The sequence below is a fragment of the Chiloscyllium punctatum genome, chromosome 24, assembly GCF_047496795.1.
Source record: "Chiloscyllium punctatum isolate Juve2018m chromosome 24, sChiPun1.3, whole genome shotgun sequence".
NCBI lineage: Eukaryota > Metazoa > Chordata > Chondrichthyes > Orectolobiformes > Hemiscylliidae > Chiloscyllium > Chiloscyllium punctatum.
Genome location: NC_092762.1, coordinates 77,424,542 through 77,448,917, shown reverse-complemented (window position 1 = coordinate 77,448,917; position 24,376 = coordinate 77,424,542). Strand labels below are relative to the sequence as shown.

At 39.5% G+C, this 24,376-nt stretch overlaps 1 protein-coding gene across 2 annotated transcripts in view; it reads left to right on the top strand.

The window, feature by feature from the left end:
- apc2 (APC regulator of WNT signaling pathway 2) overlaps positions 1-24,076 on the top strand; it is a 206,721-nt gene extending 182,645 nt beyond the window's left edge. For both annotated transcript variants that reach the window (XM_072594240.1, XM_072594241.1), the window contains 4 exons: positions 2,439-2,516; positions 5,825-5,941; positions 8,335-8,549; positions 11,154-24,076. In XM_072594240.1, coding sequence (XP_072450341.1) covers positions 2,439-2,516; positions 5,825-5,941; positions 8,335-8,549; positions 11,154-16,908 — 6,165 coding nt within the window. In that variant the 3' untranslated portion in view covers positions 16,909-24,076. The remainder of the gene's footprint in view (positions 1-2,438; positions 2,517-5,824; positions 5,942-8,334; positions 8,550-11,153) is intronic.
- The last annotated feature ends 300 nt before the right edge of the window (positions 24,077-24,376 follow it).

Below are 24,376 nucleotides of genomic sequence, written 5' to 3'. Positions count from 1 at the left end.
AGTCGGCCATTCGGTCCTTCGAACCTGCACCACCATTCCATACGATCATGATTGATCATGCAATTTTGGTATCCCATTCCTGCTTTCTCTCCATACTCGATTTCTTTAGCCACAAGGGCCATTTCCAGCTCCCCCTTGAATATATCTAATGACTGGTCCCAACAGCGTTCCGTGAGAAGGAATTTCATAGGTTCACAACTTTCTGAGTGAAGAAATTCTTCCTCATCTCAGGCCTATTGGCTCACCCCTTATTCTTAAGACTTGTACCCCTAGTTCTGGACTTTCCCTACAGAAGATGTTGGTGATCAACCTTCCTGTCCTGTTGCAGTTGTTGGGGTAAAGGACACCCACAATTCTGTGTTAGGATGGGAGTTCCACGATTATGGCCCTGTGACAGTGAAGGAACAGTGACATAATTCCAAGGATGGTGTGTAACTTGGAGGCGACCTGTGGTGGTGGTATTCCCATGCTGCCATTGTCCTTCTAGATGGTGGACCTTGTGGGTTTGGAAGGTGCTAGTGGAAGAATCTTGGTGAGTTAACTCATTGCGTCTTGTAAATGTTACACATTGCTGCTTCTGTGCATCAGTGCCAAAGGGAGTGAATGTTAGAAATGGTGGATGTGGTGCCAATCAATTGAGCCACTTTGCACTAGATGGTGTCAAACATCTTTAGTGTGTTGGAGCTGCAGTTATCCAGGCAAGTGGGGAATATTCCATCACACTCTTGACTTGTGCCTTGTAGATGATGGATAGGCTTTTGACTGAGTTAGTCACTTCAGAATTCCTAGCCTTTTACCTGCTCTTGAATGACAGTATTTAAATTGCCAGTCCAATTCAGTTTATGGTCAATGGTAAAATTGTGGGGGATTCAGTGATGTTAATGTTATTGAATGTTAAGGGACAATGATTAGATACTGTGTTGTCTGGTGCTTGTGTTTTGCAAACGTTAATTGTCTCTTATCAACCCAAACCTCAGTCTTGGTTCAAAAACACTGAGCAGACATGAATGCTATTGAACATTGTGCAATCATCAGTGAACGTTTCCACTTCAGATTTGATGACAGAAGGAAGGTCATTGACGAAGCAGCTAAAGGGGGTTGGGCTAAGATACAATAACAATGAGGAACCAAACCTCACCTGCCATGTGTTCACCATTCCAGCAACCTGTCTATATCCTCTTGAAATATAATACTATCATCCTTCATGTTAACAGCCTTAACCCCTGACAAGAACAAATTATTAATGTATGATTGATAGTTACACTGGTGACAAATTGCTTCCACTTTGTAAAAGGTACAAATTTGGTGCATATTGCCTAACCTCTCCTGTTAAGATATATATAAGTATTTGTAATATTCCATCTGTGAATTTAGAAAGTTCACAGTTACTGAAAATCAATACAATAACATAATTTATATATAACTATTGAATTTCAGAAATTAATATGTGATGGGGGAAAGTGTAGAGGGAAAGTTATCATTTACTTAGTGTTGTCCAGTGGGAGTTCCCAATATACTCAGTCTCTCAGTTAATTTTTACCTAATTACAATGTTCACACCAAGACATGATTAATATAAAAGGAAGTGTTAATGAGAAGCTGCTGTGAACAGACATAAAGTCAATTTCATTGATACAATTTATTTTTAGATTTATTTGGTTGTTAGATGATGAAAAGTAGATGAAATTCACTTACATTTTGTCAACATATGTTAATCAATCTGTTAAGTTTATTAATTAATGTCTGTGCACTGTAAATAATTGATAACTTAATCTGTGACTCATCCATTAAGAAACCCAATCTTCTAGTCGAAGGACAGCCTTCTCTGAAAGATACTGATAGGTCACTAGCAATAAACTGGTCAAGGGCAATGGGTGTCCCAGATAGGAGTGGCTGCTCTATTTATCAATGAATCCCTTGTCCCTTCCTCTCAATTTATCTTGTGAAGCTGATACTTGTTAAGATCCTTGGATTTTGGCACCACCCAGAACTTCAGAATGGTCATTCCTCATGTGAATACCTGTAGCATGTTTTGAGAGGTTATTAAGCCTTAGGCAATATCACAGCTGTTGAAGTTTTCAACAGGGTCCAATTGATATCATCAGAATGGAAATCCTGGCTGCATATCCTCTCTCACTTCCAAGATCAGGGTATGGACTCCAGTTATAATGCCCTAAAACTTGGCTCAGCTCAGCTAAGTCAGCCCACCTAATTCTTATGACAAAGCCAATCCAATTATAAGTAGGCCATATTAAGATGTTTCTGTGGTGAATCATTTTTTTCAGCTTCTCTTCAGAACCACCATATCCCATAAGCCAACTGACCACAGGTGTGAAACCTTGTTTTGATCAGAAATATCTAGAGGGGAGAGAATTAAATTTTTCAGTAACTGAAATGTGCTTGGTTGTTCAGCTTTCTGCGCTTGTTTTCATCTTACAGGCTACCCTGTGCTCCAGAAAAGGCTGCATGCAAAGTATTGTGGCCCAGTTAGAGTCTGAAAGTGAAGACATCCATCAGGTTGGTGAATTATAAAGCATTTCGTTCAGATATTTTGTGTTGTGCTACATTTCACATTCAGTATGTCAGTATACCTTTATGAGACATGCCTATGATATCATCACTGTATCATAGCATGTGACCAAAACGTATAAAGATTTCATACATCATCTTACCTTGAATCACATGAAGCCTAGCATTCTAATGGAAGTACGTTGTTCTGTGCAATCTATTGGCTTAATGTTTAGTCAGAGACTTATATGGCTGGAGAATGTAATGATTTTATATAATGCTTAGCTGTATTAACTGTAAATAATGGTTGGATTCTTAAATACCGTGATATCAATGTCCAAATTCATATATTCTGGAGTGTGCCAAAAGCATTGCTGCATTGGGTAAACCTGTCTTTTTGAGTCAAACTCACACTATGGCAGCAGCAGTGATCATCTATAAGAGACTCCAGTAATCTTGCTGGCAGATATTTGGAAAACTAATTGAAGAACATTTTGATGATTATGATTGTGTACAACAATCAGCAGCAAGCCAAACAAGTTGTCAAACAATGATACAGAGTATAACACACAGTTCTGCAGATGCAAATTCAGCAGATTGGGGCAAGTTGTCAAACCTTCAAAGTACATTTAAGTTTGAAATGTTAATCTTCTACACTCTCTTTACCTGTTTGTATAATAATCAAATTGACATCTCTGTGTTTATGTAAGGCATATTCATCTGCATTGCATAAATCTTAATCCTTGGAAAATGTGGGATGTCGTATTTTGTCTCATGGTCAGTGTGTCAGCATACCTTTATGAGACATGTCACTGTAACATAGCATATGATCTGTGTGCATAAATTTCTCATATTACATCTTACCTTGGATCATTTGAAGCATAGTGTTCTACTAGAAGCATGCTCTCTGTGTAATCTAACAGTTTAAGGTTAGTCAAGACATTTATGTGCCTTAAGAATGTAATGTTAATGTATGACAGTTGTATTGACGTCTGTTGGATTCTTCAATATCAAAATATCCATATCCAGTTTCTTCTGTAATGAGAGATAACATGAGCATTGCTGTATTAGGTAAAATATCATGTTGAAGGCAAGCTCACATTGCTTTGTAAAAGTTTGACGGAATATCATCATTCCAAAATAACTCAATGCAGTAGAGTCATAGAGTCATACAGCACATAAACAGATCCTTCAGTCCAAATTGTCCATGCTGACCAAGTTTCCCAAACTAAACTAGTTCCACTTGCCTGTGTTTGGCCCATATCCCTCTAAACCTTTCCTATTCATATTCCTGTTCAAACGTCTTTTAAAAGTTGTAACTGTACATGCATCTACCACTTCCTCTGGCAGTTCATTCCACATACGAACAACTCTCTTTGTGAAAAGGTTGCCCCTCAGGTCCCTTTTACATTTTTCTTCTCTTGCCTTAGAAAATGCCCCCTAGTTTTGAATACACCCATCCGAGAGAAAAGACCTTTGCTATTCACGTTATCAATGACCTCATGATTTTTATAAACCTCTACAAGGTCACCCCTCGATCTCCTACTCTCCAGTGAAAAAAGGTCTCAGTCAATCCAGTCTGTCATAGAGTCATAGAGATTTACAGCATGGAAACAGATCCTTCGGTCCAACCTGTCCATGCCGACCAGATATCCCAACCCAATTTAGTCCCACCTGCCAGCACCTGGCCCATATCCCTCCAAACCCTTCCTATTCATATAAGCCCTCCAGTCCTGACAACATCCTGGGAAATCTTTTCTGAATGCTCTCCAATTTAATAATATCCTTCCTATAGCAGGGCGACCAAAACCATTAACAGTATTCCAAAAGAGACCTCACCAATGTCCTTAACATTGCGCCCAACTTTTATATTTAATAATCTGAGCAATGGAGGCAAGCATTCCGAATGCTTTCTTAACTGCCCTGTCTACCTAATTACCTAATAGCATCCCTTGTTAATATATTAAACAATTTTCAATTTGAAAAATAAATACTAATCTTTGGTTTCCCCAATCAGAGGTGCCAACTTTAAAGTAAAAGAAATCCTTTACTTCAATTTGCAAAGCAGAATAGTGGGTTGCTGGTAACCTGAAATAAAAACAGAAAATGCAGGAAATATTTAGCAAGTTGTGTGGCATGCGTGGAGAAAGAAAGAATTGGCACTTCAGATCAACAGCCTTTAATCAGACTGGAAAAGTTAAAAATGTAAGTGGTTCTGAGCAAGGGATGGGTGAGACAAGGGGACAAATATTCCTGATAGGGTGTAAGACAGGAAAGGTTGAATAACTGAAGAGTTGATCTTACAGGGCCAAAAGAATGGTGATGGAGCAAGAAAAGAAACAGAGAAATAAAATACATGCCTAGAACAGATGCGTTGCTGCCTGAAAACAAAAATAGAAGACTCGACAACTTTGACTATTCCACAATATCTGTAGGGACCTGGAATATTCCAGTCAGCCTCTGACATACAACCACCAATGCGTTAGCTGTCTGTCTATGCTCTCTAACCTCCTTCAGTGTCTGGGAAAATGGCCCAGGGGTAGATCAGAGTCAGGGAACCGTCAACACTGGTTGGTGACACAAAATTCAGTGGTTGCTCATTTCTTTCCTGTTGCCATCAAGACTCAAAAGTTCACTCGGTGGATTCCAACCACTGAATCATTTCAGTAATGGCAAAAGTTAATCTTGTATGTATGGGAGATATTCATTGTGTCACCGTTATTTACATTCAAACTCAGTTTTTGAATTGCATCACATTAATAAATGTCTGAGCATGTAAAGATGTGGAAATAAAGTAATAATGTGCGTATGTCTAATAATGTAGTTATCAAATTGGAAATAATTGTCTTTCTTCGTTCATTCATCAGATGTGGGCATCACTGGCAACCCTAACTGCCCCTGCAGAAGGTGGTGGTGAGCTTCCTTCTTGAAGCTCTGCAGTCCTTTTGGTGTAGGGACACTCACTATTGCTATGAGGAAGGGAGTGCCAGGATTTTGACCCAGCTACAGTGAGGTCACGATGGTGTGTGGCTTGGAGGTGAACTTGCAGGTGGTACTCCCATCCATCCACACTTCATGTCCTTCTAATTGGTAGAGATTGTGAGTTTGGAATGTACTGCATTGGTTGCCTTGGTGGGAAAAGACTAGGAGAATGAGACTGGTATTCATCCTTGAGCTGGAAATCAGGTTGCGACTGAAGTAAACATGAATGTCAATTTACCATTGTGTGCCACTTTTTCTAACCAGCAACTTCCAGGTGGAATTAAGGACTGGTTTGCTCTCTTGGTTCAGTTGTTAATATGCTTCTATTGTTCTAGGTTGTGGCTAGCATTCTGAGGAATCTTTCATGGAGAGCTGATGTCAACAGCAAGAGGATTCTACGGGAAGTCAGAAGTGTAAGCGCATTGATGCAATGTGCTCTGAAGGCTAAAAAGGTCCGTTCTTGACTAACTGACTCATAATTCATGGTTAACCCAAGATTTAGAACATAAAACAATACAGCGCAGAACAAGCCCTTCAGCCCTCACTATTGCACCAACCTGTGAACTCATTTAAGCTTATCCCCCTACACTATCCCTCATCATCCATGTGCTTATCCAAAATTTAAAAGAAGAATAATTTCAAAAAATGTAGTCAATATGAGGGAGTATAAAGAATGGGACTGGTTGACAATCCATCAATAACATTGTCCCCATAAATGAAAGACACAATCCAATCTGACTTTAATGTTGGATACAGCATCCTCTCATCTCTGTTAAAAGTGTCTTGATATATTTGATCGGGTGAAGTGAAAGGGGGAGACTTCTGTGCAGCACAAACAGTAACAAGGACTGAATGGACTGTAACGGTGCTGTAGAGTTCTATGTAATACCTTTCTTGGGCGATAAAAACCATGCATTTTGTCCATGCTTTTACACAAAATCCATTAACTTGTGCTAACTTAGAACATTTTGAAAATGACTACCAGACTACTCAGACTCCTTGTCATCATGGTAGCCCACAAACCCACCAACGCACTAAAACAGCAGCTAATGAACTGTACAGACAACAAGCTAAACTAATGTCATTTACAAAATACCTTGCAAGGAATGTAACAAACACTACGTTGGACAAGCAGGCAGAAAACTAGCCACCAGATACATGAACATCAACTAGCCACAAAATGGCATGACCCTTTCTCACTAGCATCCTTACATACAGATGAGGAAGGACACCATTTCGACTGGGACAACACATCCATCCTAGGACAAGCCAAACAGAGACCACACGAGAATTCCTAGAAGCATGGCATTCCAACTGGAACTGTATCAACAAACACATTGACTTGGACTCCGTAAAGCACCCTCTGAGAAAAAGAACAGGAAATGATATCACCACAGGAAATGACATCACCAACCCAAAGAAACCCAAACGTATAAATAGAAAGCAGGAATCATCAGCAGTGCTTCATCCAGAGGCTCACTGAAAATGTTACCTAGTTATGGTGACAAAACATCTGAAAACCTTCCAGCTCAGCGAGCAAACCTGCATCCAGAACCTCAATCTGAGCTACAAATCTTCTCAAAATCTGGAAAGTTACTACTCATGCCATGAATTGCACCAAGTGCCACTTACCCATTGTCCTTGCACCCACTGGCTCACATTATAGAGACATATAACACAGAAACAGACTCTTTGGTCCAACTCATCCATGCCGACCAGATATCCTAAATTAATTTAGTCCCATTTGTCAGCATTTGGCCCAAATCCCTCTAAAACCTTCCGAAACATGTACCCCTCTAGATGCTTTTTAAATGTTGTAATAGTACCTGCCTCCACCACATTCCCTAGCAGCTCATTCCATACACACACCACCGTCTGCGTTAAAAAAATTGCTCCTTGGGTGCCTTTAGTTCCCAGCCAGGCACTGATTTTAAAATATTCGTCCGTGTTTTCAAATCACACTCAGGTCTCATCCTCCCCTGTCTGTGTAATCTCATTTAGTTTCACAATCCTCCAAGATTTGGAGATGTCGGTGTTGGACTGGGGTGTACAAAGTTAAAAATCACACAACACCAGGTTAGAGTCCAACAGATTTATTTGGAAGCACTGCTCCTTGTCCACAACCACCTGATGAAGCAGCAGTGCTCTGAAAGCTAGTGCTTCCAATTAAACCTGTTGGACTATAACCTGGTGTTGTGTGATGTTTAAATTTGTTATCCTCCCAAGATCTTTACGTTCATCCAGTTTTACCCTCTTGAGGATCCTGACTTTGATCACTCTCCCATTGTTGATGATGTCCCAGCTGGCGTGGACCTTACCCCTAGAAATGTTTCCAGAAACCTCTCTATCTCCCTGCTTTGCTTTCCATCTGAAAGATACTGCTTAAAAACCTATTTCTTTGTCTAAGGTTTTGGCCAACTGCCCTAATAGCAACCCATGAGGCTCAGTGTCACACTTGCTCTATATACATCCTAGGAATCCTCATGGGATGGTTTATTATGTTGAAGATGCTATATAAATATAATTTGTTGGAATGCTCTAATTATATTATTTAATGTTGAAAGTGTTTGACAATCTGGGAGCAGCAAAGTATAGTTGATTGTCCTTTCACTTTACAATTTGAGCAGCCAAGTTCTGGAAGTTTGAAATAAAAACAGCAAGTGCTGGAGAAACTCAGTAGGTCTGAACTCCAGAAGAACCTTAGATTCATTCAAGAGCTTGTTGATTAATGTGATAAAGGGATTGCAGTCATTCTGTCTTTTCAGTTGGATGTGCTAAAGAGAATTCAATGTTCGCTGTCATCTGAACTCATCTTGATGTTTTGCATTTTCATGTTCGTCTCAAGGAGTCGACACTGAAAAGCCTGCTGAGTGCACTTTGGAATCTGTCAGCACACAGCACAGAGAACAAGGTGGCCATCTGCACTGTTGAAGGGGCACTGGTCTTCCTTGTGGGAACCCTGACCTACAAGTGTCAGAGTAATTCACTCGCCATCATTGAGAGCGGAGGAGGCATTCTGCGAAATGTTTCCAGTCTCATTGCAACAAATGAGGAGTACAGGTACAGCAATTAAAAGCTTCTTTTAAAAGCATGCTACACTGCAACAAATATTGTCTTCGTATGTTGGCAGCCCCCTCACCTTTGAGTCAGAGGGTCGTAGGTTCAAGACCATCTTAAAACCAAGGCTGATGTTCAACTGCAGTACTGAGAGAGTGCTGCACTGTCAGAGGTGCCACCTTTCTGATGTTATATTAAACCAAGGCTTCTTTTCCTTGTCAGGTGAAAGTGAAAGATTTCAAATACTATTTTGAAGAATGCAAGGGAAGTTCTTGGGAAACAAAATTTGAGCACATGAGATTAGAGGGAGTATACTGATTTGGATTGAGGACTGGTTAAGGAACAGAAAGCAAACAGTAGAAATAAATGGGACATTTTAAGGATGGCATTGGGATAGTATAAGGATCAGTACTTGGGTCTGCAGTTATTCACAATCTATATCAAAGATTTGGATGTGGGACTTAACTGTAATATTTTCAAGTTTGCAAACAACTCAAAACGTATGAGTTGGGAGAAGGATGTGTCAAAGATGGGGAAATTGGTGAGGGTAAGCAAACATTTGGCCAGTGAAATACAATGTGGAGAAACGTGAGGTTATCCACCTTGATTGAAAAAAAACAGAATACAGTGTATTCTTAAACAGTAAGAAGCTGGGAATTGTTGAATTTCAAAGGGACTTGGGTGTTCTTGTTCATGAGTTATTGGTAGTAGATGCGCAGGTACAGCAAGCGCTTAAGAAAACAACTACCATGCTGGTCGCTAACATAAGAAGAATTGAGTGCAGAAACAAAGATGCCTTAGTGCGATTATATAGAGCCTCAGTGAGCGCACAGTTGCCTGAAGCTTTGGTCTCATTATCTAAGGAAAGATATACTTGCAATGAAGGGACGGCAATAAAGGGAATGGAGTATAAAAGTAGGGAAGTTTTGCTAAAACTGTACACAATACTAGTCAGGTCACAGCTGGAATACCATGAACGGTTTTGGTCCCCCTTATCTATTGGCACTGGAGGCCGTCTGGAGAAGGTTCACTCAGCTGATATGGAGGGACTTAAGGGTGAGGTTGAGTAGGATGGGCCTGTACTCATTTGGAGTTTAGAAAAATGAGAGGCGACCTCATTAAAACATATAAGATTCTTAGGGACTTTGCAGGGAAGATGTTTCCCCTTTCTCTGAAAAACATTTAAATAGATTGGGCTTATATTCTCTGGAGTTTAGAAGCACCAGAGATGATCTGATTCAAACATACTCAAACTCCCACAGGGAGTGACAAGGTGGAAGCATGAAGGATATTTACTCTGGCTGGAAGTCTAGGACCAATGGACATAGTCTCAAAATAAAGGGAAATCCTTTTAGGTTTGCAACATGAGGAAGCAGCTGGTGAATCTTTGGAATTCTCTGCCCCAAAGTAGGCTTAATTGTTAAGACTGAGATTGATAAACTTCTACACATTGAAAATATCAAGTGGTATGAGGATGGTGGAAGAGAATAGTGTTGAAGTAAAAGCCTAGTCATGATTTCTTTGAATAGTGCAGCAGACACAAAAGCCTGAATGACTTACTCTTGTTCCTATTTCTTATGTTCTTTCCGGTGACCTGGCCATCATTTATCTCTCAACATCTTGTTAACAAAGAGATAAATAAACTGGTCCTGCTAATATTTCTGCTCATGGGAGCTTGCTGTGGGCAAATTAGCTGCTGCACTTCCTCCACTGAATTAGTGACTACTTCAAAATTACTTACTTGGTTGTAAAGTGCTTTAGGACATCCTGAAGTTGGAAAAGATATAGTGACAGCTGTAGAAATAGTGAGTTGGTTTAACATTCATGCTTCATTAGTTGTAATCACTCTATTCCTAATGCCAATGTGAAAGGAGCATGTTTTCTAGTAAAGTATAACATGATTCAATACATTTACCTCTTTGGAAAAAGGTACATAGAGTCATAGAGATGTACAACATGGAAACAGACCCTTCGGTCCAGCCCTTCCATGCAGACCAGATATCCCAACCCAATCTAGTTCCACCTGCCAGCACCCGGACCATATCCCTCCAAACCCTTTCTATTCATATACCCATCTAAATGCCTTTTAAATGTTGCAATTGTACCATGTTTGATGGATTTTCACAACTGTCTGGGCTAACTGAAGTCAGACAGAAGTTTGAAATAAAAACAAAATGCTGGAAATACTATGCAGATTTGGCAGTATCTGTGGAGACAGAAATGGAGTTAACCTTTCAGTTCAGTGATCTTTATCCAGTCGAGTATTTTGTTACTATTAACATGGAATAGTTATGAGGATGATATGTATGTGGTTAAATTCTAACTGGAGCAGAACAATGAGGATATTGATAAAAGTTCTTGAGAATTGAATGACTATATAATAGCCCTGTGAATTTCATTTACTTCAATCCAAGTTATACATGGTACGATATTTCATTAATTTCAAATCATGAATACATATATGATTAATACACATTATTTAAATAATATCAACTATTCCTGTAATCTCACATCTACCCTTGAAAAATGCTCAATTTTGGATCTTTCTCCTCCTGTACTTAAAATGATAAGTGCCTCTTTTGCTTAATGGCCTCGTTTCTCTTTTAGGCAAATTCTCCGTGACTACAATTGCCTGCAGACCTTGTTGCAACATCTGAAGTCCCATAGTTTGACTATTGTCAGCAATGCTTGCGGAACCTTGTGGAATCTCTCAGCTCGCAGCTCAAAGGATCAGGAACTACTGTGGGACCTGGGGGCCATTAGCATGTTGAGGAACCTGATTCATTCCAAACACAAGATGATAGCAATGGGGAGTGCAGCTGCCCTGAGGAACCTTTTGACCAACCGGCCAGCCAAATACAAAGACACCAGCATGGTGTCCCCAGGTTCCTGCATGCCTTCTCTATACATGAGGAAGCAGAAAGCCCTGGAGGCTGAACTGGATGCTAAACATTTAACAGAGACATTTGACGGCATTGAAAAACTGAGCCCCAAGCATCCGAATATCAACAAACCCCTCAGGCACATTGAAAACCTAGCTAAAGATTATGCTTCGGACTCTGGCTGCTTTGATGACGATGAAGGTCCAAATATATCGACTGGATTAGAAACTGGAGGCTTAAGTGTGCTCTCCATGTACCTGAACTCTTCCTTTCTTCAAGGACAAGGCATGTCCAGGTGTCGCAGTAGTGGAAGATGCTCAGAATCAGATAAAGATCTTGACGGAAATCTTCAAAAATTCAACCCTGCCACTGATAATGTGTCTGTCGCAGCTGAGAGGTTGGTAAATCAAATCTCCACAACAGTAGCCAGAATTGACAAAATAGTGGAAGATATGTCTAACATGCACACATCCTCGGAAGACAGTTTCAGTCTTAGTTCTGAAGATCAATGCATCGACTGGCAGTGTGCGTTAGATGACTTGAACGAAACCAGGACAAAGTCTTCATCACCCTGTAATCTTACTGATGTTGCTACTTCAGGCAAACGTGAATATCGTAGCAAAGTTCATACCCTTTTGGGTGCACGAACAGACTACTCAAACTTGTCAAGTGATAGTCTAGATGGTGTTAATAACACCGGCGAATGTGACACTAATCCAGTGAAGGAATCCTCAGTTACAGACCAAAAAGGAGAGCATCCTATGTATCAGAAAAGGCCGACCAACTTGGACTTAAAGAGTGGGGAGAAAAATCAGCTAGATGGAAAAGATTCTGATGGACAATTGAGTTCCAGGGAATCTAAACCTACATTGAATGAAGCTTGGGGTATAAGAAAACCTGATGAAATAAGTAAGAAACGATTTTCACCTTTTTACGAAAAGATCCATGTGACATCAGTCACAACAGGAAGCAGTCAGAGTCCGAGTCCAGGACATTCTCTGACACCTCAGAGTTTGAGTGGCAGAAAGCAAGCATGGGTCCATTCTGGATATTCACAGAGTAGTAGAAATGTAAACCAAGGTCCCTCTAGCACATCTACTTCCACTCCAATTTCCAATGACCAAGAAACTTTACAAACCTACTGTGTGGAAGACACCCCTATTTGCTTCTCAAGATGTAGTTCCCTGTCATCCCTCTCGTCTGCGGAAAATATATCGGATGTCCAAATTGGTAGTGAAAATGAGGTTGATAGTGACTCTTCTCTGGAAATCATTGGTGTAGAAAAAGAATCACCACTGCCTGTTGAGAAGACAATAAATGATGAGTCTTTTGCCTCAGAGGAAATACAGAGCAAGTCCAGAGATCATTCATTTAGCAGTGCATCTCAACCTATAGAAATACCTTGCCCAAAGCATGAAAAGTTTCTGATAAGGAAAAAGTTACCTTCGAGGAATATGGACTCCAGTCCATCAAGTCCATCAGAAAACTACTTGCAAGAAACCCCATTAGTCTTAAGCAGATGCAGTTCAGTCAGTTCACTTGGAAGTTTTGAAAGCCCGTCAATTGTAAGTTCCATTCAAAGTGACCCTTGCAGTGAAATGATAAGTGGTACCATCAGTCCCAGTGACTTGCCTGACAGCCCTGGTCAAACCATGCCCCCGAGCAGAAGTAAAACTCCGTTGCTTGACCAGCTAGAAAAAGATGCCAGTCAAGGCAATAACCATTGGGATGGTGATATGAAAAAACACATGGATATCAATGATTTTAAGGAACGGTTTCACCTCCCTCCAGATATTGACACTATGCTGTATTTCACCTTAGAGAAACCCAATGAAAACTTTTCATGCGCTTCAAGTCTGAGTGCCCTCACCCTTCATGAGCCATACATTCAGAAGGATATTGAGTTAAAGTTAATGCCACTGCTACAAGAGAAGAGTTGTTTTAATTGCCGTGCACAAGGAGAAGACATCAGAGAGGAACGGAATGGAGATGGAATGGAAAAAGTTGATAAGCTTGATAGTATCCTGGAAAACTCTGACGACGACATCGAGATCCTGAAAGAATGCATCAATTCCGCAATGCCAACCAAATTCAGGAAAGTGAAAACCTCTGCTATATCTGGTTTGCCCACTCAGGTACTGCAATCTAAAAAGCCTCTTCAGCTGCCTGTTTACATGCTACTGCCGGCACACTCTCAGGTAGAGACATCTGGGCACAGCACCTCAAAAAATGACACTTTTAAAGAAGATTCCTCATACTCTGATTCTGTTGATGGAACCCCAGTGAATTTTTCCAGTTCAGCCTCACTCAGCGATGAGACCTTAGAATATCCTCAGAAAGAATCACCCAAATTGATAAACAATAAGGCTGAAGTGATTGAGAGGAGAGAGTTACTCCCTGCAGAAGGGCAAAATGCTGATGACTTAGAGGTGCCTATAGCTGTAAGGATGCACGATAGAAGTCTCGAGCAGGGAAATAAATACAACTTGAATGTAAATAATTCAAAGCTGGGAGCTCAATCGCATTCGCTTAATCTCAACCAGAGGGAAGTTTTGAAAAGGAATCAGAATTCTCTGCCACCACAGTCATACCAAGGCCAGAATAGCCATGTTTTCCAACCAGGTGGGATTGCAAAAAGCTTAAGGAAGGATCAAACTACATCAAGACATGTGCTGGAGTTGGACACAAAGAAAAGCGATTGTAAGAGGTCAGAAGAAGGACAGCAAAGAATGGACGTTCCTTGTGCCGAATATATTCATGGAAGCTATGCATTCCAATCTATGCGACACACTACACCTACTGAGGAAGCTGTTTATTGCTTTTATGAAAATGACTCTCTGGATATGCTTACTGTTGCAAAAGATACACTGAAACCGAAAACTGAAGTAAAAAATGACTATGAGGAAAAAATCATCAACCAAAATGGAGCAGTGAAAGATGAACCAGATCAGAGCCATAAAGCGATCACAAAGCTCCGAATTGCCAGCTTGGCTAGTAAAACTGAACGAAATATAACCAATGAAAGTCCTCTTTGCTTTTCCCTTAGTTCTTCATTAAGTTCACTGAGCGACATAGAATTAGAGGACACCCAAGTGAAAACACGGAAAGCATTTGTAAAATCACGGAAAAAGTCTCAAATCTCTACAGCTTCAAAATCTTTTAATAATGGATGCTCATCTCTATCAGCAAGACGGGATAGTTCACCCAGTTCATTGAGCTATGATTCAGAAGATGATCTTTTACAGAAATGCATCAGCTCAGCAATGCCAAAGAAGAGGAAACATTCTTCAAAGCGAAAGTCTGAGAGGTCTGCAAAGCAAAACATGAAGGGTAATATGCAAAACAACACTGGGAGGAACATGGCTTATGATGTGGACCACAGGAAGGATGCAAGCCAAGATGTTTATAGCTCACTGTCAGATTTAACGTCTCCTGATCTGGAAAGTATAGAGTGGAAAGCTATTCAGGAAGGTGCCAACTCAATAGTCACCAGCTTGCACCAGGCTGCAGCCTGCCTTTCGAGAGAACCCTCCTCTGAATCTGATTCCATTTTATCATTTGTGTCAGGATTGTCCATTGGATCGACACTGCATTTCACTCTGGAGCGGAAAGATAAGAAAAAGACTCTGAAAGAACAAACACGCAGTGTTGAAGGTGCAGAAGGTGCTTCTAAAGAAGGAAGGAAACTGAATGAAAACAATAAGGCAGCTGGAAGTAAAGTTTCTGTTGCCAATAAATTTTCCAATGCACCTAAACCGCCATCTCGGGCTGTGAGCTTACCTGTGGTCTTTCGAGGAAGGACTGTGATCTACATGCCTGACATGTGGAAGAAGTCCACAACTACTAGTCCTGCTTCAAAGAAAGCAGCACCTAAAAATACTGCAGCTTCCAAAAATTCCAACCAGACATTTAGGTCTCGAAGCTTGCACAGGCCTGGAAATATGACAGAAAAGGTTGACAGTAGCTTACCAAAAAGAAGCGTGACCCCACCAGCAAGAATGGCAAGAGGTCCTTCAAGGAATTCCACACCATCTAGACAGATCCCAAAGAATGCTACACCATCTGTGCAGTCTAATAGGCAAGGGATGCCGCATGCAACAAAACCCAGTATCAACAAGCTTGATCAGAAATCAAGACCTCAAGCAGGTTCTACACCATCTACTCCAAATATCAAATCTCCAGTCTCAGGGAAACAGTCTCGCAAATCCCCAGCCCAACCACCAAGCATTCAGACACCAACTAAACAGGTAACTCCCGCAAAGAAGATGCCCTCTTTTCAAAGGAATGAATCTTTTGGACCAAATAAGAGTCAAGGTTCTAAGAAGGTTATGCCACCAAACAGACTGGACCTGGTGAGAATGTCATCAACAAAATCAAGTGGCAGTGAATCTGATAAGTCCAGCTTTGTGCGACAGCTGACCTTTATCAAAGAGTCCTCAAGCCTTCTCATGAGGCAGAAATCTGAAGCTTCTTCGTCTGAATCAGTCTCATCACTGTCTCAGTCTGTGTCACCAAGAAGAAGCAAGTCAGATTTTCAGAAGGCCTTCATACGTTCTTCTCAATGCCAAGAGTTAAGAGTTGGTAAAACAGCATCCAACCTGAATATAAGTCAACGAAAAGCCATGTGCAACGAGGATGAACTCCGAACCGAGAAGCTTTCAAGAAGGCCAAGTTCAGAGAGCCCCTCAAGGCTCCCGGTGAAAAACAGTGCCGCCTGGAAACAGGATAATTTTAAACGCTATTCATCCTCTCCGCACATAAATGTATTACAGCAGGCAGGAAGCCCATCCTCCATTCGCTCAGCTTCATCAGAATCTAGTGACAAGACAAAAAGTGAAGAAGAGCCTCGAACTAAACAACAGCTTGCAAACCAAAAAGAACAACAGATGAAAAAGAATCAGCCAAGTTTAAAAGGAACGTGGAGAAGAATCAAAGATGAAGACATTCCCTATTTTCTTAGCAACTCTCTTCCACCTTCAGCAATGGCATTGGTAAATAAATCAGAGTCTGAACAGCAGTTGAACAAAGTGGGGACTGTGGAAACTAAAACCAGTGATGCTTTTGTGCAAACTGAAGACTTCCCCATCACAAAAACAAATTCAAGCACATCGCCTACACTTGACCTAATTCCTCACATTGCACAGGCTATTCCAAGGAATGCCATGAGCAGATCATTTATAGGGAAAAATACCGAGACAGCATATGGGGTCTATTCAGACAATGAACAGGAACCTGAAACGATAATGCAGATGAGGAACAATATGACCATTTCAGCTGAGACTGAAAACTATACAACTGTCCCAGGACATATGCATTTCAATTCAAGTAGACATGGTTCTCCAAGCAGAGCAGCTCGAGTGACCCCTTTCAACTACATACCTAGCCCCAAGACAATAAGATCAGACAGTGGATCTCTCCAACCGCCCCAGATACGAGCACCTATTATTAATGAGAAGACAGTGGGAAAAGTGCAAAGCTGAAAGTCAACTTGATCAGTAGACTACTTGACCTTAAGTACTTTATTGCTTTGCAGTTTTCATTTGAGTGATACAATCTATGGAAGATGTGTTCATTCATAAATGTGCCTCAGTCACAGTCTTAATTGGGGTACAAAATGCATGCGTCATTTAATTTAGTTCTACTACCATCCATCTGATTATGAGACTATCTTTTTAATTAAGACACAATAAGGTGAGGTACTTCCTGCAAAGACACTTAATATCAACAATGTTAATGCACGACATGTTTATATGTATGAGCTGACCATAACAAATGGTGATATAGAGCCATAGACAATTCACACATATAAATACAGGATTATTCCAATGAGACGTGAGTGACTAATGGTAACATTCAAACTTTATGAGTTTGTGTTTGGTTTCTGTTTGGTCAGTTGTTTGGCAGGTTTTAGTTGAACAAAAGGTATTTGGCTGGTTAATGCATCTGGCAAATCAGAGATGCTGAGACAGTTAAGTTTGTGCTGAGATTCTACTGGATCTAAGCTGATATTTATAAAACTGATTATTAATTCAGCAATGGTTGCCATTTCAATGAATATCTCAACTTACAAAGACAGCTACAATGTGTGACAATAATCGGCTTGTTTCTCAGTTTAGACACTTGGTCCAATAATAATGAAGTTAGGCCATGTAACCTGAATCAAGGCATTCAATTATGTGTACTACAATTACTGGAATATTGGGTAATGTATAATGCTCCCCATCCTGCTCACTAATATGTCCCATTAGTATGCACAGTCACACAGTTTAAATGGAAAGAGGGAGAGCAGACAGTGTAATTTTGTTTTCCACTGGAGGTCAAACACTGGCCTTTTGTTTTACAAAACAGTGCTTTCTGAATGACCAATGTAAACTAAAGATAAAAGCAAGCAGGCAGACTGAAATACTTCACTCATAATTCATTCCTAGGTTACAAGTCAAATTTAAAATGAAGGGGTATCTTGTGTTGTAGTGGTAATGTCTCTACCTCTGGGCCCCTGAAGGTCTGGGCTCACATCCTACATGCCTCAGACATAGCCAAAAGATTGATTAAAAGTAATTGCGGAGAGGGAATTTATGTGTTAGATGGGAGCTTACAATAAAAAAAAGGGTTTTGAAAGGGTAGTGTCATGTTCTAATCGAACCTGCTTCAGTTTCTTAATACAAATTTCATCTTTAGGATTTATAATTCAAAATGTTGTAGGTAAAGCTTCCCTTTTTGTTTGATGTTACATTTTTAAAAATTTAAATCTTTTTGGAGAAGTTCTTAATAGATTAGATTTTTTGCTAGTTCTGACATTGTGCTAGCAATGCTGTTGGCTGTGTTTTTAACAACTATTAGAATCGATAAATACTGAAGTTTAATTTTCAGAATTGTTATAATCTAAAAATACACTTAAATAACTCAGTGGTTCAGGGAGATATGCACAGTGGTAACTCTTGAACTGTGCGAGAATAAATATAGGGAATAGATTGTGTGTTGAGGAACCCAAGGCAACTTAAACACATAAATAAAAAGCAGGCCATACCTCCAGTGCTTCATCCAGAGGCTCACTGATGATGTTACCTAGTGTGGTGACGAAATGTCTGAAACAGAACCTTCCAGTTCAGTGAGCAAACCTACAGCCAGAACCTCAACCTGAGCTAAAAACCTTTCAAATTTCCGTGTTGTCCTTTCCGATCTGGGATTTAGATTTTAACAATTCAATGAGAAGGAATATCCTTACGCTGACAGCTATGATGGTTTTCAATATATATACCTGCATTTAACATAAATATCACAAGAAGTGACATTGTCATTCAAAGAGCCCAAGAGGATGGTTGTTACAAGAAACTGAAATACCACAATGCTCAGTTTGGGGTTAAAATTGTTCGGGAGTAACATGAAGCACTTTGTATTTAATCTGACCTACACCTGACCTGGAATCATTCAGTTCTAATGCTTTGTGCCAAAAAGAAATGCTCACAAAAGATATTAAATGTTTCTAAAGTAACGATAAAGCTTTGGCAAGAGCTGCAATGGCAAAACAAGTCAGTGATTGAGAAAGATCTACCATAAGTTGGAAGGAAAGTTACCGAAAGGAACATGATGAGCAAGTTGATATTTTATTTGAGAATTTAAATAATTATTATTATTACAGTGTAATCTTTTCTCATAAGAGACTTAGGTCCACAAACAACATTGAGAGCAGATTGGTACTTAGTCTGCTATTGTTGATGCCTTTATCTAACAGTGATATCAACTGAAATGTTGCACAGTTGCTAGCAGTCTCCCTCTGTCTGCTGGAGCTGGGTAAATGGTATAAAGACCATGTGAAGCAGAACAGGAGGTTCTCCTGCAATGCTACTCAAATTGTGCCAAAAACGCAAAACTAGATATTCACCCCTCACCAAATGCAAACTGGTCATTGTATTTGCCATTACATGAATCACTGCACTTCAAAGTAATTTTCTGTGTGTGAGACAATTTAAGGTATTATGTAAATGCATATTTTATTTTGCTTCTTTAACACTTCTTTAAGAGACACTCTGCATCTTTTTAACCTAACAGGGAGAAGATGGGATTGGATGCAATGTTGATCATAACACCTGCACCCTCCCCTCAAAGCCCTATACTTTTAATCTGTTTGATGTCAACAATGTAAAAGCAGCCTTCCACTTCATCCTTTATTGCTTCCTAAGCATTAGGATGAAATTGTACTCTACTTACGCTTGTGTGCTACTTGAAGGCTTTAGACTTGTATCTTGGCCGTGGGGCTGAACTTCAGAGAGATGGGAGGGAAGGGAGGGATATACACTACTCACTGTTCTCTCGCAAAAAGGCCAGTCACCAATAGCCAATTTTAAAGACAGCCACCACACAGCAGGAATATACTGCAGACAACCTTAGCAAAGTGTCACAACCACATAGTAGGGTATTTCCTCAGTGTGGTCCATGAAATAAGAGTTTGTATAAGCTCATATGTAGCCCCCTTTGAATGATTCAATTTAAAAAATAACCAGCAGTAAAGGTTTACACTGCAAGCGAGATTAAAATGTTAGTTTATTATACACCTACTGATGAGAGTTGCTTAGGTAAAAATTATAAAGATATTAGATTAACAAATATATATGCAACAAATGTATATAAAAACTTAAAGTAAGGATATGGTTTATACATGAAGATGAAAATAAGATCAATATCCAGCACCATTGCAGGTCTCGCTTGCTTGAAGATCCTCTTTCTGAGGTCATAGAATCCTACAGCATGGAGACATGCCCTTCAGCTCAAACTGTTCCATGCCAACCAAAATGTCCATCCACGCTAACCCCATTCCCCTGCACTTGGACCAAATCCTTCTAAACCTTTCCTATCAATGCATTTTAGGGGAAAGCATTGAAACTTCATATCAGATTCTGCAGCTGTGATGCTCTCCACTGTTGAAGATTCAGAGGTTGTTCTCCTAGATGGATTCAATAAGCAGAACTGGTTCTGGAAGTGAGTGAATAATCCTTTGTTTCAATTTTATGACACTGTAGATTGTAGCTCTTGCTAGACTGGCTGAGTACAGCAGTCCTTTAGCAAGTTTTAATCTTGCCCTGAATGTCTTTCTCTGTCACTCATTGAGAAGCAGTTGGATTTTCAAGATGGCTCTCTAATGGGGATCAGATGTTTCTCCTCTTAATGGCTGTCCTCAGCCAGCTTTTATCACAATAAAAAAAACTGGCTGCAGATGTTAACTTTGATGAATCACTGTTCAACAAAGCAAAGTCACTTATACTGAAATTCCTTGTCATGCCTTTTTTCCTGTTTTCTGTTCAACATTACAGAAACTGAGTCTTCACATCTTTTAAGGTTCAAGGTATCATTCTGAAATCATTGAATTATTTAGTAACCCTTTCTGATCGATTCTTAAGATAACACTGCCTGAGTGTTTACTTTGGCTGCAGTTGAATCAGCACAAGTGAAGTCATGTGTCTTTTGGGAGCCATTTGGTAAGACACTTTATATTTATTTCAAAGATAGGTTAACTTCTTAACAATATACATAATGCAGTTCTAACAACACATTCATGGTAGAGGTGAGAGTGGGACTTCCAACCATCAGCAAGAAGACATCCTATCCTCAAGAGAAGCTGATCGGCTAATCAAAATTGGCCAGCAGCTCCAGTTGTGGTTGCAGGCAGTCTCCGGGGCTAAGAGGACATAGACTCCAGAGAGAGTTAGGTCTGTCATTTTGACATTGAGACTAAGGAAAAATATGAGAGCTGGTGGGTTTTTGAAGCTGAGGTGGGAATACATAGGAGAACAAAATTGTTGGGAGGATGCCCAGGATGCACACAGGACATCCTTCCTGAAGGGAACCCTCCTCCTTTTAGCCCTTGTATTAAAACTGGTGAAAAAACAGCCACCTTTTAGTGTCTAGTGCATCGTGATGTGGAGGTGCCACTATTGGATTGGATTGGACAAGGTCAAAAATCGCATGACGCCAGATTATAGTCCAACTAGCACCGGATGAAGGAGCAGCGCTCTGAAAGCCAGTGTTTTCACATAAACTTTGTGCATTGTGGAGACAGATGCTCAATGTCAGTTTATTACACACAATGTTAGTTCATTACACACCTATTAATGGGAGTTGCTTAGATAAAAGTGATAAAGATATTAGATTAACAAATATATATGTAATAAATATATAAAGACTTAAAGTAAGGATAAAGTTTACACATGAAGGTAAAATAAAATAACTGACTGCTTAAGTGTGCCAATGGGCTAAAGGGTGGGTGGCCTAGTGGGCATTTTACCATTAAACCATATTGTATTGAAAGCCATGGTCAGGACATTAACCACCTTTTACCAGAAATAGGCCTGAAGGGATGCTTTAAAATGCAACTCCCTATGTAAGACTGTATTGCAGAACCAGAGGGATGCTGTCCTTTTAAAGCTACTCATTGCCTGCTAGGGATACCTAGTTCTTGGGAAAGCAGCTTTATATTGCTACTTATACATAAACCAATTAACTGTGTTCATCAGTGGGTAAAATAATTTACTTCCAATAAACTTAAATTAAAGGAAGGGCAACAATTGTACATCAGCACAAAAAATGCAATCTTTATCAGACCTTGTGCATCAGAGTTCAATCGCCTGGAATAAACTAAATAAGCTACCCAACTCAATAAGCTTGCTAATTTCATAGCCATTTCACAGAAATCTTTAGATGTTCCTTCGTCCATGTCATACTCATAATCACAAAGTGAAAACTTTTTAGAGGGAGAAAAGTATACTGTAAAAAAACCAAATTGTCTTGCAGAAGAAATTTTACAGAAAAATTACTCCTGTGAAATAAGAGTTGTAAAACTTATTCCATGTTTTACTTCATGAGCAGTGTTTTATTTCAGGCCTACATTGAGAGTAGTGAAAGAGGATTAAAATTAATCACTGTTTCATTGATGCTGAGTATAGTTTTTTCCAAAAACAAAATTGCATGTTATACCTTTCTTGATCTAACATGATGACTTCACAAAGCTAAATTTTTAAGTAAGTTTAAGGAGCTGCTCCATGTATTTAAAGGATTGTTTGAAAAACAGTTGGATGTCTATTTTGGAATGATGACAAATGTACTAGAGGGTCTTTTTGTCCAAAGCTATTTTGTGATCTTGTGGAAATGAGAGGGATTGAGGAAAATGGTGAGAAGGTAAGAAGATGTGGTGTGCTGTAAGCAAGAAAGGAGCAAATGGGCAGATCTTTTCTGATACTTAAGTGTCCTATCTCCTTTCAGTAATGGTCCTGTTACAGAAAGATGTTTTGATCAAGAGGATACTTGTACCTAATATTGCTTCTGCTGATACTTGCCACTGACTTTTCCTGGAATATGATTCTGCAGTTACACTCTGAATCCTTAGCTAAGTGATTACTCTTCCTGGACCATAAATATTGAAGGCCATTCTATCTGAAGGGCATCACAATGGAGTCCTATGTACTTACTATTGCTTAATGAGGGGAAGCTTAGGAGTCAAGTAATTTTTTTCTTTTGTCTGTTATCTTTAATGTTTCTTTTTAAATCTGTATGACCTCTCTGTTTACAAAACTGTATTTCCTATGGTTAAATTTTTGTCACACTTGTGTTGTCAGATTATTAATTTTAAATTTCTTGCCCCACAGTTATAATAGAAATTACCTATGTATTTACATCCTTTCAACAGTAACAGTTTTGGGTTGAGGGAGCTGTAGCACTTCAAATTTGCTTCACTTGTGTCCTCATCCTTACTGCAGAGGAATTCCTAATTCTAACAAACTTTATTCTCCCTCTCACGTATGTCTAATGAACTGTAAATAAAATTATCGACCTGTTTTTTATATATATATATATATATATGGACAAATTCCTTTATCAACTAAATTATGTCTATTGGACATGGTCTAATTATCCACTGCTCCCAAACTCTATTTCAAAAGAATGTTGCATTTGTTTCTAACTTGCCCGTACACAGCACTACAGGGGATCAAGTAGAATTTTAAATAATTGCAGTTGTAAGCTTGTATTTCTGCTCTGGTACAAAAAAACGCTGGATGTCAAAAATTTATTGAACAATACATTTTTAAAAGCAAAAACCAATAACAGCATATTGATGTATGCTTGATCTTTGACTGCTAATGCTTAAATTAAGCCTTCTAAGCCATTTAAAACGTGACCTCCATAGATATTGTGGAAACCCTAGGCCTGTCCTACTCCTGTAGTTGGTTTCTATGGCAATGGAGCTGAAATTCTTAAGTGTATTCACTGTTGGTTATTTTTAACCTCCAAGGTTTTAAAAGACAAATTCTCGAATTCAATATAGGCATGACTGACACTTCTGTAATTATGTGCTGTTTAAGTAGTATGTGTGTTTTTCTTTCGTATAGCACGCACTGGAGTTCAGCAGAAAATATATTTAACTGTGGTGCAGACAGATTGAAGGCAGTGCCTATGGGCTAATGAGGGCAACACTGAGGCTAATGAAACCTCAGGCCAACACACGATGCCATTTTATCACTGCCTCACTTAAGGATTTTTATGTTTACTGAACTAATGTGCAAATTGGCACTTTTGCATATCAGAAAAATGTGGTGTATATATTTATAACACAGTCATGTATTTTAAATGTTTGTCTCATTAAAAAAAATTCAACTCAAATTATTAACAGACTTTAAACATTTATTTTTGCTAAACATGTCATAAATAGTTGTAAATTTGGCTCTGGGTTAACTAACTTGCTAAACTGACAAATAAGTTAACTTTTGTCTGTCCCCTTCCTGCCAGCATTTAGGCAAACATATTGCTGCTATGATCGTTGTTTCTCATCCTTCTGTGTTTTGGATATCACTGTCAGAAGGCATGAAGAGAGATTCTAAATTTTATCTAAACTATACTGTTTTTCATTTTTTTAACTGCACACTTGCTGGTCATAAAATGGCTATTAGAAACCACAGAATG